We start from the raw sequence: 13,222 nt of genomic DNA, 5'->3' as shown, positions 1-13,222 counted from the left end.
ATTATGTACAAAAATAAGCACATTGGAGAAGATATGGCTCGTACATCAAAACCATAAGCACTGAATTATATTCATGATATGACATTGAACTATTAATGGAAATATATATTTTTGTCGCAGTACATTGTAATGCAGATAAAAATAGTGGAATCAGCATGAACCTAACATGTATTAAAATATATATTGGAGAGTTTTTCAAGGAAGGAAAATCAATGGCCTATAGGGTGGTTGTTGTGATGAAGAGGGTCAGGTCCCGTTGGAACTTCTCTAGCTGAGTCTTCAACCATGCGAGTAGAAGCAGCTTCATTCCCAAATCTTGCATCCTAAAAGTAAAATCCCATGTTACCAACATAAAATAAAACAAAGATCAAAATAAGTTGCAACCATTTTGTTTTTGCATAATATCGCATACCTCTGTGTTTGTTTGAGTGGACTCGCTTCCTACAATGTTTGTTTGAGACATAACAGAGACAAAAACAACCTGAAGGAAATGAAGAGTGGTTTTCTTGAACTCACTTGAAGTAGAGGATTGAACAAATGGTAGTGAAACAAGGAAGATGAAGAAGACAAGGTTTAGAGGTTTCTTGGTGGCCATTGTATTGGAGGAGTAGAGATGTAAGCCTAAAGAAGAGAGGAATGGCATATTGAAGAACCCTTGATTTTTGTTGTATTTTTTTTCGTCACTCTCTCTCTCTCTGTATTGAAGATTGCTTTTTGCCTTGGTTTCTGGCCAAAATGAGGAAGCTTTTGAAAAACCCGTTGAAGGAGATTGATGGGTGAGAGTGTGTGCTTGAAATAAATAATTTGACAATATGAACCTCTTGGTTGGTAGTGTGTGAGAAGAGAAGGAAGAACAGTGAATAGTAAAGAAGAGAGAAAGAGAAAAAGACAAGGAGAGGGGCAAATTGGGGATGGAGAGACAGTGACAGTGTGACGCGCACACTATTCCGAGGTAACAATACGTTTGAGGGTGCGGCACGTGTCAAGGTGGACATGCTCTCGTAGGTACGTTGGCGGCGTCATTGTCGGGACACGTGGGTCTTAATTATTGGTGGGAAGCAGAATAAAATCGCATAAAGAAAAGATAGTCTCAGCTGGGCCCCTCCAATGATTTTGGGTGGGGGCAGTTCATGACCCTGCTGCCATGCCATGCTTCTCTTTTCTTTTCAAGGATGCATTTTTAATTTAGGTCTCTTGATTATGAATCAGATTTTAAGATCGTAAACTCGGACAGTATTTTTTTCTTAAAATAATGTGTTGGTGGCGGATATTTATATTGGATATCGAATACTTGTATGTATTCATAAAGTATAAAATTTAAAAAATATTTGTTGAATTTCTAATAATTCTAACACGATTATAACATAATTTTAAAAATAAAAAATATATTAATTTTTTAAAAATTTAAATTTATTGTATAAATTTTATTATGATTATAGAAATAAGAAACAAATCATTTTGAATCAGTCATAAAAAATATTTTTCTCTCCAAAAATAATTTGAAACATACTTTTGCACATAAATTCATGTTTTCGTGTCCTATATTTTAAATATTATATATGTATCTTCATATCCGTGTCGTATCACTGTTCGTATTAGTATGTGTATTACATAAGCGATATATATCTGAAATGCACACTCATAATTCTCCAGGTCCAAACGGTGTAATTTGACTTTCTTTCAACATATTTTTTTTTTATCTTTATATGGTAAAGACATTAGGCAAACTTGTACAAAATTGGTTGAAAAAATATAACAATATTATGTCGTAGAAACTAATATAGTTTCTGTTATTATTGAGGATTTGTTCAAACGTGCATGTTTGATCTGTAAGAGTCAATTTTTTTTTTTTTAAGTTATAGAGTTTTATGGTAGAATAATGATTCATTTAAAAAAGATTTTTCAATGTTTAAATTGATAAGAGTTTTAGAATAAGTAAGTAAAAGTAAATGAAAAGTATTGAATGTCAAAAATACTCACTGTAATGAGTATTTATAAAATTTTAGAACTGTAAAATATTTTCATAACTGCTTCAATTATTGAATATTAAGTCAATTTTCATGTAATAATACTACAAGAAAAATAATTAAATAAAAATTAATTTTAAATATTAAAATAAAAATTAATTTTAAATAATTAAATAAAAATTAATTTTTATAATTAATAAAAAATTATAAAATAATTTTTAAATTGATATCTAAGCATTAGTTACCAAAATTTTAGGTACTTACTACTTTATATTCTAAATTAGTCTATATTAATAATTTAGAGACTAATTTAAAATCTAAAATATTAGTTTATAAAATTTAGGTAATTAATTTAGACACAAATTTAAAAATTATTTTATAAATTTTTATTAATAATAAAAATAATTTAGATATGAATAATTTTTTTAGTTAATATAATAATTAATTAATTTTTGTTTTTAAATTTTATTTAACTGTTCTATATTTCCTAGTAATGGATAGTAAACAAGACTCAAACTCTATAAAATTTTGAATTTTAACTTTATTTATATATAGTTAGAGCTTAAAAAATAAATCGTATTTTCACATATTTCAAAAGTAGATCTTAACTGGAGGTGTTTTGAATTTTTTTTTCAAATGTCAGCTAGAGGAATTGTTTGAGTCGATTGAAAAGTTGAAAAAAAAAAACAATAAAAATATCGTTAAAATAACTTTAATTAATATCAATATAAAGAATTGTGAGACGTCAATCAACAACTTTTTTGTCAATGTTAATTAGTTAAAAAAAACTTGACAAATTCGATTGAAAAATAACATAAAAAAAAATTGACTATAAAATTTCATTAAATTGATATTTTTAAATTATTAACAATGATTTGATATATTTGAATGTTTTATAAATTATGAAAATTTCTATATCCAAACATAAAGTAATTTTTTATGGTAGTATAAGGTTATAAGTCTGACTCGATGGTTGGTCATTTATAAGTCGTTTCCCTATGTGTATCTAACTTTATGAGGGAACACAAATAAATGAATCTCAATCAATTAGTCTTAATAATTAAGACAAAATCATGACTAAATTCCGTCCATAGTCTAAATATACCAGTTCTACAAAAAGGATCATCTAATATATAACATAGGGAGTACTCTCAACTCATATTTTATTCTATACTCATTATATTTTATACTCTTACTGACTTGAACGTCGAAGTGTCATCGCAAGAGAAACTCTCTTGTTTTCAAAGGGTTAAATCACTAGAGCTTGAAAAGAGACAATTAGGAACTCATCCAAATTCTAACTGACCTGAAGCTGGCAAGAACAGGTAGATTGCGTCCAAGTTAAACCAGTCATATGAATTAAATGGTCTCAGAGTAAGAACCCAACTAATTGAACAACTACTGGAGAGAAAGAATCCAACTACGAGAAAAAAAAGTTAATGATGATTCTTTAACTTTAATTTGATAATCTACGGTCGAGAGTTTGTTTATTTTCCTTTATATATTTACTTATCTAAATCTCTTAGGAGTTGGGATTCCTCTATTATGTTGATTAAGTTATCTAATTACCTTGCTCCTTTTGCTAAGAATGAAGATTTGGATTGTGCTTGATTGGATTATTTACATATCTAACTCGAGCTTTTTCTTTGGATGTTTAACTAGGTTATTTATACAACTAGTATACACAAATAAATCAATATTATAAAAAGGGAACAAATCAAGTAATAAACACACAAAAATGAGGCAAAATGAAATATTCATTTCCTTTTCTCTAATTATGCAATACAATTCCTACCCCTGCTAATTATATACATGGTTTATTGGCCTTAAAAAAAGACACTTTATTAATTGTTCTAAATTAAAGCTCTCACGTGCTCTGTAGTTTTTATCCATGATGCTATTGGATCTTATTTAATTATTATTTTTATAAAAAATTCTTATGAACATGTAATATTTTAAAATTTGAAATTCTCTACAAAATAATACCAATATAAATGACCTAACAGATTTCGATATTCTCATAGAAACATAATATTTAAAAATTATTTAGCAAATATATTGGATTCATCATGTTTAAAACATTACATTGCTATTTAAAGATAGTATATTATATATTTGGAAACTACATTTTCAAAAAGATAAGATACTTGAATATTTATTTTTAATATTTTCAAGGTATGCAGTGAGAAATAGAGGTGAAATTCAAGTAGAATTTCACTGTATGATCTATGCATATTATTTAATGAAACAGTGCTTTTGTGATTGCAGAAATGACAAGGCAGCATATGAGTACAAGGATTTTTCATCTTGATCTAATGATTTCTTGTTTCATGGCAAGTGACAGAGAACTAAGATTGCTCCCATTCTCTAGTTGCACACCTGGCATGGCCACAGCTCTACTCCCTACAAACCCATCTTCTCCTATTTTGATCTCTCCAAATTTCACCATTCCTCCTTCACCTTCATATACATGTCCAAAGAGCAAGGCTTCTCTTCCTACACAACCCCCTCTCTCAATCTTCACCATTTCTGGGTTCAATAAGGCTCCCATGCTATCTACGTAAACTGCATGTTCCATATCCACATCTGCACCCATCAACTTCATCCACAAGACAAACCAAAATGATCCACTAGTCATGTCCATAAAATAGTCTCCAACTAAGGTTCTAATGGCCTGCCATGTGCTGTCCAATGTGATCCTTTGACTCCATATTGGCACTGTTTCACCTGCTTTCTTCCTTCCCACAAGAATCCATTTGGCTATCACACACGCCAATGATGCTAAGGCTCCCGAGTGAACCCAAAACAAGGGAAGTAACCAATATATTTGAACCTTCTTGGCACTCTTTAGGTAAACAATACAGTTCAAGGGAGCAAAGACTGATAGACCCAACACTATATGAGGTAACACTGTTTGTAGCAGTGGCTGAGTGAAGAGTGCTGAGAAGGTCTGAAACCACGTTCTGTTCAGGGTCAATTTCTGTGAGTCATTTTTGTGGAGTTCTGCATTCAAATCACCAACTCTTTTCTTGCTTATCTTATCCATATCTTGTATCCATTCATCACGTGAATTCCTTATGACAGCTTGGGACTTTGATCCAATGTAGACACCACCCTCTTGGAGTGTGGAATTCATTGGAGCAACTGAAAGTGCACCAAGTATGACATTCTTTTGGACTAGAGAACCAGGGAGGACTACACTTTGACTCCCAATAACCGAATTGTCCTGAACCTCAATTTTTCCACTAACAAATCCACTTGAAGAATGAAAACCTGTAATTATCCGGCTAAAATCTCCAAGATGGACACCAGAACCAATTGACATTAACTCTGGGTTTGAAACTGAGTTGATGGCTCTAATGGAACAATGCTTACCAATTTTGGCACCCAAAAGGCGTAGATATATGCAGAAGGCTTCTGTTCCTGAGAGAAGCTTTGCACATCTAAGGTGGCAGGAAGTTGTCACTTGACATCGAAGCCAGGTTTTAAAATGTGTTTGGTTTTGACTAGTTTTGAGGAGACGAGTAAAAGCAGTGGTGAGAATGATGAGTATGAAACCATGAAGCAAATAGACACTGGTAAATGAAATGGCAAAGGTGATTGGGTTTGATGAAACTTCAGAAAACATGGTAGCATATGCAACGAGTGTAAACGGGATCCAATGGAAGGCCCCACCTATGCAAACAAATGAAAAGTGTTGGGGTGACAGAGATTGGTTGGAGAACCTAATATATAAGAAGTAGGAAATGACCGCAGCAAGGGAGCTGAGAAAGCCAACAAGATAGATTCCCATAAAGTGGTAGATAATATCATATTCAGTTTTGTTGGTATTAACAGGCAGCTCTGTTTTCTGAAATAAATGAAAAAAAAGGTATTAGTTCATTGTTCTAAGTTGCAAAATTAACATTTTCCAAAAAAGAAAAACCTAAAAATATATGTTCAGAGTATATAAAATATTTTTATAAGCGTTTCTTACTTGTAAATAGCATACCTTAATGTCATTATTAAGCTTTGCAGGTTTGAGCACATGTTGGTCTCGTCCAACCTTTTGCAAGGCCTGTATCTCAGCACCTTCTTCAATAACACTTCCCTTTTGGATAACAGCATAAGGTCCAATGGAAGAACATTTGCCAATCCTAATAGGATTGAAACATAAAATTCCATTCTTTACCTCGTGGCTTTGAACCAAAACACCTTCAGCAATGATAACTTGATCTCCAATTGACACCAAAGATGGGTCAGTGATGTCAACCGTATCAAGTAAAACTGAGGATCCGATCCTTGCGCCCAGAATCTCAAACCAGAATTTAAGAAACACTGTTCCTCTGAGGTGTACCGCCAGAACTCTGGAAGAAATTTCTTGGGCCTTATATAGTGTCCACCACTTGACAAAATCCATTGAATAGATGGAAATTTCAGAGGTAAGGGCATAGTTTGGCCCCAAGAAAGAGCTTCCAAATAATGATATGCAAATGCAAGTAGAAGCCATGCAAAGAATCCAAGCAACAGGTGCAAAAGTCAGGGAAATGAAGTAATGTAACCAGGGAAATGTTTCTATCCATTTACTGGCACTTAGGATGAAATTTAGATAAGTAGTGACGGATAGATATGCAGGAGACACCAGAATGATAGAAATATAAATAAGTGATAGGAGTTGAAGTACACGGATACCAAACTGGCAAGACTTGGATACCTCCACAATCAATTCAGTGGAACCAGTCTGAGCTTCTGGAACATTGGATGAATTGCTTGTAAGTTGAGGCTGAGACTTTGATAGAAGATCTTCACAGAAGTTAGCCAATTCTAGAATGCAGGATGCAGTGAAAACATCTATGGCTGAAATTGGAGTTGCTAAGAAATCTGATAGTTTTTGAGTTGCTTTAACCACACCAATTGAGTCAATTCCATATGATGTCAAGTTGTCTGTGACTGAGATGTTGTTGACTGAGATTCCAGTCTGCTCAGATATTAGCCCTTTCAAGAACTCGACAATTTCATTCTTACTTATACTTTTCCTGGATGCAAGTAGCCCTGGTGTTTTTTCTTCTCTCAACATTCCTGTAGTAAACGGACTTAACAACGACTTCTTTCTCAAAACAGGTGTTGGACCTATTGGTATCAAGCTCAGTGTTTCATCGCTGAACTGTTTGACACATTCAAACCTCTTGATTTTTCCTGATGTAGTTTTGCTGATGGTTCTGGGCTTGATCAACTTGATGGAAGCAACATTGACTCCATGTTCTTCCACCACACGAGTCTTAATTTTCTCAATCACATCTTTGGTGACTGGCTTACCATCCCTTACTTCTGCAATCACGACCAAGCCTACCTGATCAGAGCCATCTGGGGTTGAAATCCCCTTTGCTGATAAAATTTCCTCAGGAACTCCAATGACAGCACAGCAACCTGGACGAAGAATGTCAGATGAAGTCTCAACTGTCTTCTCAACATCCGCTGAGTAAATATTTCTTCCAGCAACAATGATAAGATCTTTGATTCTTCCAGTGATGAATAGATTCTGATCAATTATTCGTCCCAAGTCTCCAGTTCTTGTGTAGCTACGTCCAGGAAGGTTATGAAGTTCATTCCTGAAAGTTTTTCGACTCAATTCTTCCCTTCCCCAGTATCCTATTCCTGCACTAGGACTACTAATCCAGATTTCTCCCTCCTTTCCATCTTCATGAAGCTCTTTAAAAGTTTCTGGATCAACTATTCTAATGTCAATATCTGCATCGTCGTGATTAACATAACCACAACAAACTCTTCCCTGCGAATCAACAATGATTGGCTTACCTTCTCCAAATGCACAACAGGCAAACACACAATTTTCTGCTAAGCCATATCCAGGCGCCATCACCTTTTCAGATAATCCAAATGGACTGGTTAGCTCAATAAATCTTTTCAGGGTCTTCTGTCTGACTGGTTCAGCAGCAACCATAAGAAAAGTCAAGGACGAAAGGTCTAAATTATGAAGCTTATCCTTGTCAGACTCCAATCTTCGAATCACTAACTCAAAGGCAAAGTTGGGGCCAGCACTATGAGTTGCTTGGTACTTGCTAATAACTTCAAGCCACAAGAGTGGTTTCTTGATAAATGTCATTGGCGAAAATAATACTGCAGATCCACCACTAACAAGAGATGTAAAAAGTCCCCCAATCAGTCCCATGTCATGATACTGAGGAAGCCAGCTTACTAGCATTGTCCTTGAGGTGCTCTTGTATCTTCTTCGCATCAACTTTACGTTGTGAATTATCCCACCATGAGTGATCATGACTCCTTTAGGATCACTAGTTGAACCTGAGGTAAATTGAAAGAAACATATATCACCTGGCTCAGGTTCACATTGTTCATCAAGATGATCCAAAACCATACTTTTGGACTTCTTGACCCATGTATCAGTGTGCAACCATGGAAGATTCGGCCACCGAGCCAAGGATTTCTCATTTTTTCCAATGAATGAGATTAAATTTTTGAACGAACCTGCACGGACTGCTGAGTGATAAGCTACTGTTGATAAAATTGCCACAATGCTACATGACTTGGCAATATTTTCAATTTGCTTTAGTGCTTGTCCATTTCTTTGCATGGGATCTGGAGGAAGAATTGGGACTGGTATGACTTTAGCTCTTAGGCATCCAAAGAAGGCATCAATAAAATCCAAACCGGGGACATAGACCAGGAGAACCTTGTCACCTGGCTTCAAAACCGGCTTTTGGCTTGTTACAAGCTTATGAGTAATGCAAGAAGAATTAAAATATAGTTCTCTGTAGGTCCTGCGGCATACTGGAGTCCCTTCTTCATTAATCCAAGAATAGAGAATCCTGTTTTGAGTGATTGGATGAGTTCCCCAGTGCTTCAAGTAGCTATTCAAAGTAGGCAAATTAGGAAATTGCACTTCTGCCAATTCACCTAATTCTTTAGGATTCTTTTTCTGGCACTCGGTTTGCAAGGGAAACAACATCTGCATAAAGCATACTTTTATAAAGAGCAGGTCTATTTGGAAAACATGATCATCTAAATTCAATAAAATCTAGAGTTTTCAAATCATTGATTTGTCAAAATACATATAAATGACAAATTACCTTAGTATAAGGAAATGTTGGCAAATCATTGCTATGTGCAAAGTTCTTGCAGATGAGAGCCATGGCATAAGATGAATTTCTCTCTGTAAGCTCAAACGCCATAAGTCCGCCCACATAGTAAGTATTTCTTGAACCTTGAAGCTTTGATTCCAACTTTTCATAAAACCCATCTTTCATATCTGTATTGAAGCTTCAGAATTTAGAGCTCTTTCGTGGCAAAAAGTATTGGACTCTCAAAAAACAAATCAATTAGACAAATACCTTGGCTACTAACATGAGGAAAGTACATAAAGCGGCGTTGAAGAACGACTTTCTCAACTTCTCCCCCCATGGCTTCTATTGTCTTGATCGCAAGCTCCATGACTGCTGGTCCCTTAATATCAACAGAGTTTCCATAGGACCAGAATAAGAATATATTAGTGCCAGCATAAAATTTTTGCATTGCAACTGGATGTCCTATTGTGCTGGGGTCTTCCATATATTCACTAAAATAATAAAATCCAACAGGCAAATGTTCCAGCCCGTTAATCTTTAAAACAGTGGTGTAGTAGTCATTTGTCTCTACTTTGCTGAACAATTCCTTTTCAAGGTCACTTGCATCCATTACTTCTGTTTCACAATCTGCCATAGACTTGTTTAATCAGGTTTGAAGCTGGAGACAATAACACTACCTTACATAAATAAGGAGCAGTGAGAATTTTACCTACCTATGCAAGTTGAAGGAAATGATCGGTAAGTTCTTCCATATTTTAATGGAAATGAGCCCGAGATTATTATCTTATCAAATTCCAGAGTTTCAACTTGATTTAAGCTCTTGGTCTTAACAGTGACACCATCAGAGTTCCTCCTGATTGCCAATACTTCAGTTTGACAGCAAAGTTTTAAGGGAAGCGATTCAGCAATCTTCTGCCAAAGACTAGTATATCCATTTTTGAATCGTCGAATTTTTCCAGCCATGGACGTTCTAGTAAATTCATGAAGGTAGGCATAAGGCATGTCTTGAATAAATCCATATCCTGAAGCCGTGTAACCATAAGCTACAGATTTAGGAACAGATTTGAGTCCATGATGCTCAAGAAATTCTGGAGTTAAGTCTGAAGTAATGTCACTGACAGCATGGACCCCAATACGATTACAATTCTTCACCTTTTCCTGCCAACACCACGAGGTCAATTGACCGCATTCAAATTTCAAGTCATAGAGCTATGGAAAAACAACCATTAGGTGTCTATAAAAGACTGAAAGTAGAGAGCAAAAACTAACTTGGATTTTCAATGTGAGTGACATAACTGATACATAATCATCAGCAACTTTAATATCTTGATATTCTCCAGTGGAATGACCAATGACAGCAAGCTTGTGTGAGTCCAATTCTTCTAGTTCAGAGGCTGTCTCTCTTGCCAAGTGAAAAATGACTGGAGCACTGTTTGCTGCAAGAACTTGCCCACCCAGATCATAAACTTTTCCTGCATAGACATTTACTAGTGGTCAAAACCTATTGTCACTTTAATTAGTCAATACATAAGAGAGTGTAATCAAGATATACCTTCAATTTCTACTGATTCACACATGCCACCAACCGTATGATGTTTCTCCAAGACTGTGATGTTCTTATAACCAAGCCTGGCTAGCGCATAAGCTGCTGATAAGCCACTTGGACCAGCACCGACTATTCCAATTCTGGTGTTTTCTGGCAGGGAAGGGTGTAATTTGGAGAACTGGTCCTCTATTGATCTCTCTAGATCCATCTAGTATGAATTTGAAACCAGAAATCTGTAAAACCTGTTGAGACCAAAGGGACAAACTCAGTCCAACTACTATAAAAACTTCAGTAGTATTATACATACATCGTCCAATTCCAACCTTTGAGAGCAAGGTCCAACCCAACTAATACAGAAAGATAAATTTCATAAGCCAATGCTTGGAGGCTTTCTCGCTCGAAACACAGAATAATTAGTAGTTAGGACTCAGCACACAGATAAATATACTGATTTAACATGAAGTTCGTTGTTGTGATATCATAAGTAGCACAGAGACGTGGTTCAGATATATCCTCCCCATAATGCATGCTATATAACTAATATATTCAGTATAGTCTTTCAGCATTGGGCCTACTGCAGTGTGGTAGAATTCAAAGTAGTCTGTTAGAGAACAATTCAATTTTCAGAGGTCAAATCTTTAGGATGTTTTAGATAATATTTTTTAGTCAAATTTAAAATTGAAAATGTTCGTCTCAGCATAGTCTTTCAGAGTTTAGACTAGTCTGGTTCAAAAATCTGAATGACTAAGAAACAGCAAATGAAGAGAAGTTTCCACAAGGAACTTAAGAAATAGTGCACACCAAAATAAGAAAACAAATACTCTTTTCCGAAGCAGGTGTTTCACACATTATGGTGTGTTGGCAGCTAAATTCAGAAAAGACAAATTGTTGGCAGTCTTTTTCATTGATCATTTGGCAACAGAAAATATAGAAACATTTCACAATTAACTTTACCTCAGAGGTGAGAAGTATGCAGTCCAACGTCAATCTTCTAAAGGGCTTCTTGGAGATTGTATGTAGCACTTGCTGTAAGTACACTTCATTGTGAGCACAAATCGCAAACTAAGACAACACGTGCAAGAATCAAACACATTAATGGGTGCAAGACTTTCAGAACCAGTCTTGTCCACTGCAAACACTTTAGCAATGTGCTGACAGAATCATTCACGGCCATTATAAAAGAAACTAGTCACGTACCTTAAGTAACCATGCAACACGTTTGGTCGTTAACTGTACCAAGTGGATGCCAAATGGCAACAAAAGAAGCTTAAGAGTGTGTGTGAGAGAAGGGTACGTAGCTCCAGTTCCACACACTCAACTGAAGTTGAAGCTGCCGAAATCATTGCAATTTATAAGTGCTATTCATAAGAGCTCAAAAAATAGAGACAAGTAGATTATGATGACAACGATTTCGATAAGTCCCAGAATGCCATCACCGTCTATGAAGGATAATTCAACATAGGATCAGGAGATATTCCAACTTGATTCTTCAAGTGTCATGTTAATTACAGCAACACTTACGAGAATCCATCTGCATGCCAACAATTACAAATTACAATATGATCTTACGCGTCCATGCTCGAGAAATATCAGTATTTTTTATATATTAGCAATAACAGAATGTTACAGTCCTCTATCTCATTATTTACGTATTATAATGAATATTAGAGAGATAATATGATGTGTTGAGAAAGAGACAGACGATAAATTACATTCAGTAGTGTTAGTAATCACATTTACATATATAAATATATATATATATATATATATATATATATATATATGAGTTGGTGATGTGGAATTATGCTTTAAAAGATACCAATTTCTGCATATTGCTAGTTGACTATGAAGCAACATCGGATAACGGTGGAACTTCCGATGATTGTTGTTGGATTGGATTGGACCGTTTTTCGTTCTGAAATTTTATATACGACGTTGTAGTAAGTAAAATGGATCGTTATTGTTATAAATAAATGAAAAATGGAACGTGTCAATGTTGTTACTTAATTATATTTCTTTTAGGTTAGGGTATTGATATATATGTTTATACATTATAAAAAGGAATATATATTTAGTTATGTTAATTGTGATTTACATTTGCTTGATTTTTTTTTTCTCAAACCATATTATTTATTTTGTCCCGTATTTTTCTCTCCTCTATCTTTGTCCTTAATCTGAAATTACTGCAAGAAAGTAACGAAAAAAATACTATTATTCATTTTCTCATATGATAAGAAAGGGGTAAAGTATACACCCACTCATGTTTCTTACATTTTTTTTTTGGTAGGATAATAGGAAAAAAATGGAATAAATAAAAAGAGTTATGAAATGAGTTATAAAAGAAATATTTAATTTATTTGAATTGGAAGTGAGGAAAAAAAAAAGGAAGTAGAGTTCTTTAAATTGAGAGAAAGAACACTACAAAAAATAAGTTGGCCAAAAACGGACCTTAACTATGAAAAATCTACGCAAAATGGTATTTATCGTGAGCATAGCGTTAATGGTACTTTCGAAACTAATGTACTCGACATACAGATATTGGCAGGAGCACGATACATGGCGGGTAGGTCAAGCGTGGGCTTAACCTACAAGGTGTTGACAAATTTATAAAAAAACCGTGGGTTTGACTTACT

At 34.6% G+C, this 13,222-nt stretch overlaps 3 protein-coding genes across 3 annotated transcripts; all 3 read right to left on the bottom strand.

Moving 5' to 3' along the window:
- Positions 1 to 42: 42 nt before the first annotated feature.
- Positions 43 to 817, bottom strand: LOC137827222 (uncharacterized). The gene is made up of 2 exons (XM_068633482.2): positions 413 to 817; positions 43 to 323 (listed from the first exon to the last, which is right to left on the bottom strand). The coding sequence occupies exons 1-2, from the start codon at positions 641 to 643 to the stop codon at positions 210 to 212; spliced, it is 345 nt and encodes a 114-aa protein (XP_068489583.1). The 5' UTR covers positions 644 to 817; the 3' UTR covers positions 43 to 209.
- A 3,341-nt stretch (positions 818 to 4,158) lies between these two features.
- LOC137822640 (uncharacterized) lies at positions 4,159 to 9,529 on the bottom strand. Its single transcript, XM_068627583.2, has 4 exons — positions 9,311 to 9,529; positions 9,050 to 9,228; positions 5,959 to 8,928; positions 4,159 to 5,817 (listed from the first exon to the last, which is right to left on the bottom strand). The coding sequence occupies exons 1-4, from the start codon at positions 9,525 to 9,527 to the stop codon at positions 4,270 to 4,272; spliced, it is 4,914 nt and encodes a 1,637-aa protein (XP_068483684.2). The 5' UTR covers positions 9,528 to 9,529; the 3' UTR covers positions 4,159 to 4,269.
- Positions 9,530 to 9,748: 219 nt separating this feature from the next.
- On the bottom strand, positions 9,749 to 10,797 carry LOC137822637 (protein FLOWERING LOCUS D-like). Its single transcript, XM_068627569.2, has 3 exons — positions 10,596 to 10,797; positions 10,313 to 10,515; positions 9,749 to 10,201 (listed from the first exon to the last, which is right to left on the bottom strand). Exons 1-3 carry the CDS (start codon positions 10,795 to 10,797, stop codon positions 9,749 to 9,751), a joined length of 858 nt encoding a protein of 285 aa, XP_068483670.2.
- Positions 10,798 to 13,222: the final 2,425 nt, after the last annotated feature.

This window comes from Phaseolus vulgaris, chromosome 11 (assembly GCF_051622355.1).
Source record: "Phaseolus vulgaris cultivar YP4 chromosome 11, ASM5162235v1, whole genome shotgun sequence".
In the NCBI taxonomy this organism is placed as follows: domain Eukaryota; kingdom Viridiplantae; phylum Streptophyta; class Magnoliopsida; order Fabales; family Fabaceae; genus Phaseolus; species Phaseolus vulgaris.
The sequence above is the reverse complement of the archived record's forward strand: the minus strand, read 5'-3'. Positions and strand labels throughout refer to the sequence as shown.

What these genes read in the sequence shown, in the direction of transcription:
- LOC137827222 (XM_068633482.2), bottom strand. Translation starts at nt 643, where the DNA reads ATGCCATTCCTCTCTTCTTTAGGCTTACATCTCTACTCCTCCAATACA. An exon ending in CCACTCAAACAAACACAGAG is followed by an intron (nt 324 to 412) that starts GTATGCGATATT and finishes TTTTACTTTTAG; the next exon opens with GATGCAAGATTTGGGAATGA.
- LOC137822640 (XM_068627583.2), bottom strand. Translation starts at nt 9,527, where the DNA reads ATGGAAGACCCCAGCACAATAGGACATCCAGTTGCAATGCAAAAATTT. An exon ending in CAACATTTCCTTATACTAAG is followed by an intron (nt 8,929 to 9,049) that starts GTAATTTGTCAT and finishes TGCTTTATGCAG; the next exon opens with ATGTTGTTTCCCTTGCAAAC. An exon ending in AGCTTAATAATGACATTAAG is followed by an intron (nt 5,818 to 5,958) that starts GTATGCTATTTA and finishes CATTTATTTCAG; the next exon opens with AAAACAGAGCTGCCTGTTAA.
- LOC137822637 (XM_068627569.2), bottom strand. Translation starts at nt 10,797, where the DNA reads ATGGATCTAGAGAGATCAATAGAGGACCAGTTCTCCAAATTACACCCT. An exon ending in TGAATCAGTAGAAATTGAAG is followed by an intron (nt 10,516 to 10,595) that starts GTATATCTTGAT and finishes ATGTCTATGCAG; the next exon opens with GAAAAGTTTATGATCTGGGT. An exon ending in CACTCACATTGAAAATCCAA is followed by an intron (nt 10,202 to 10,312) that starts GTTAGTTTTTGC and finishes TGGTGTTGGCAG; the next exon opens with GAAAAGGTGAAGAATTGTAA.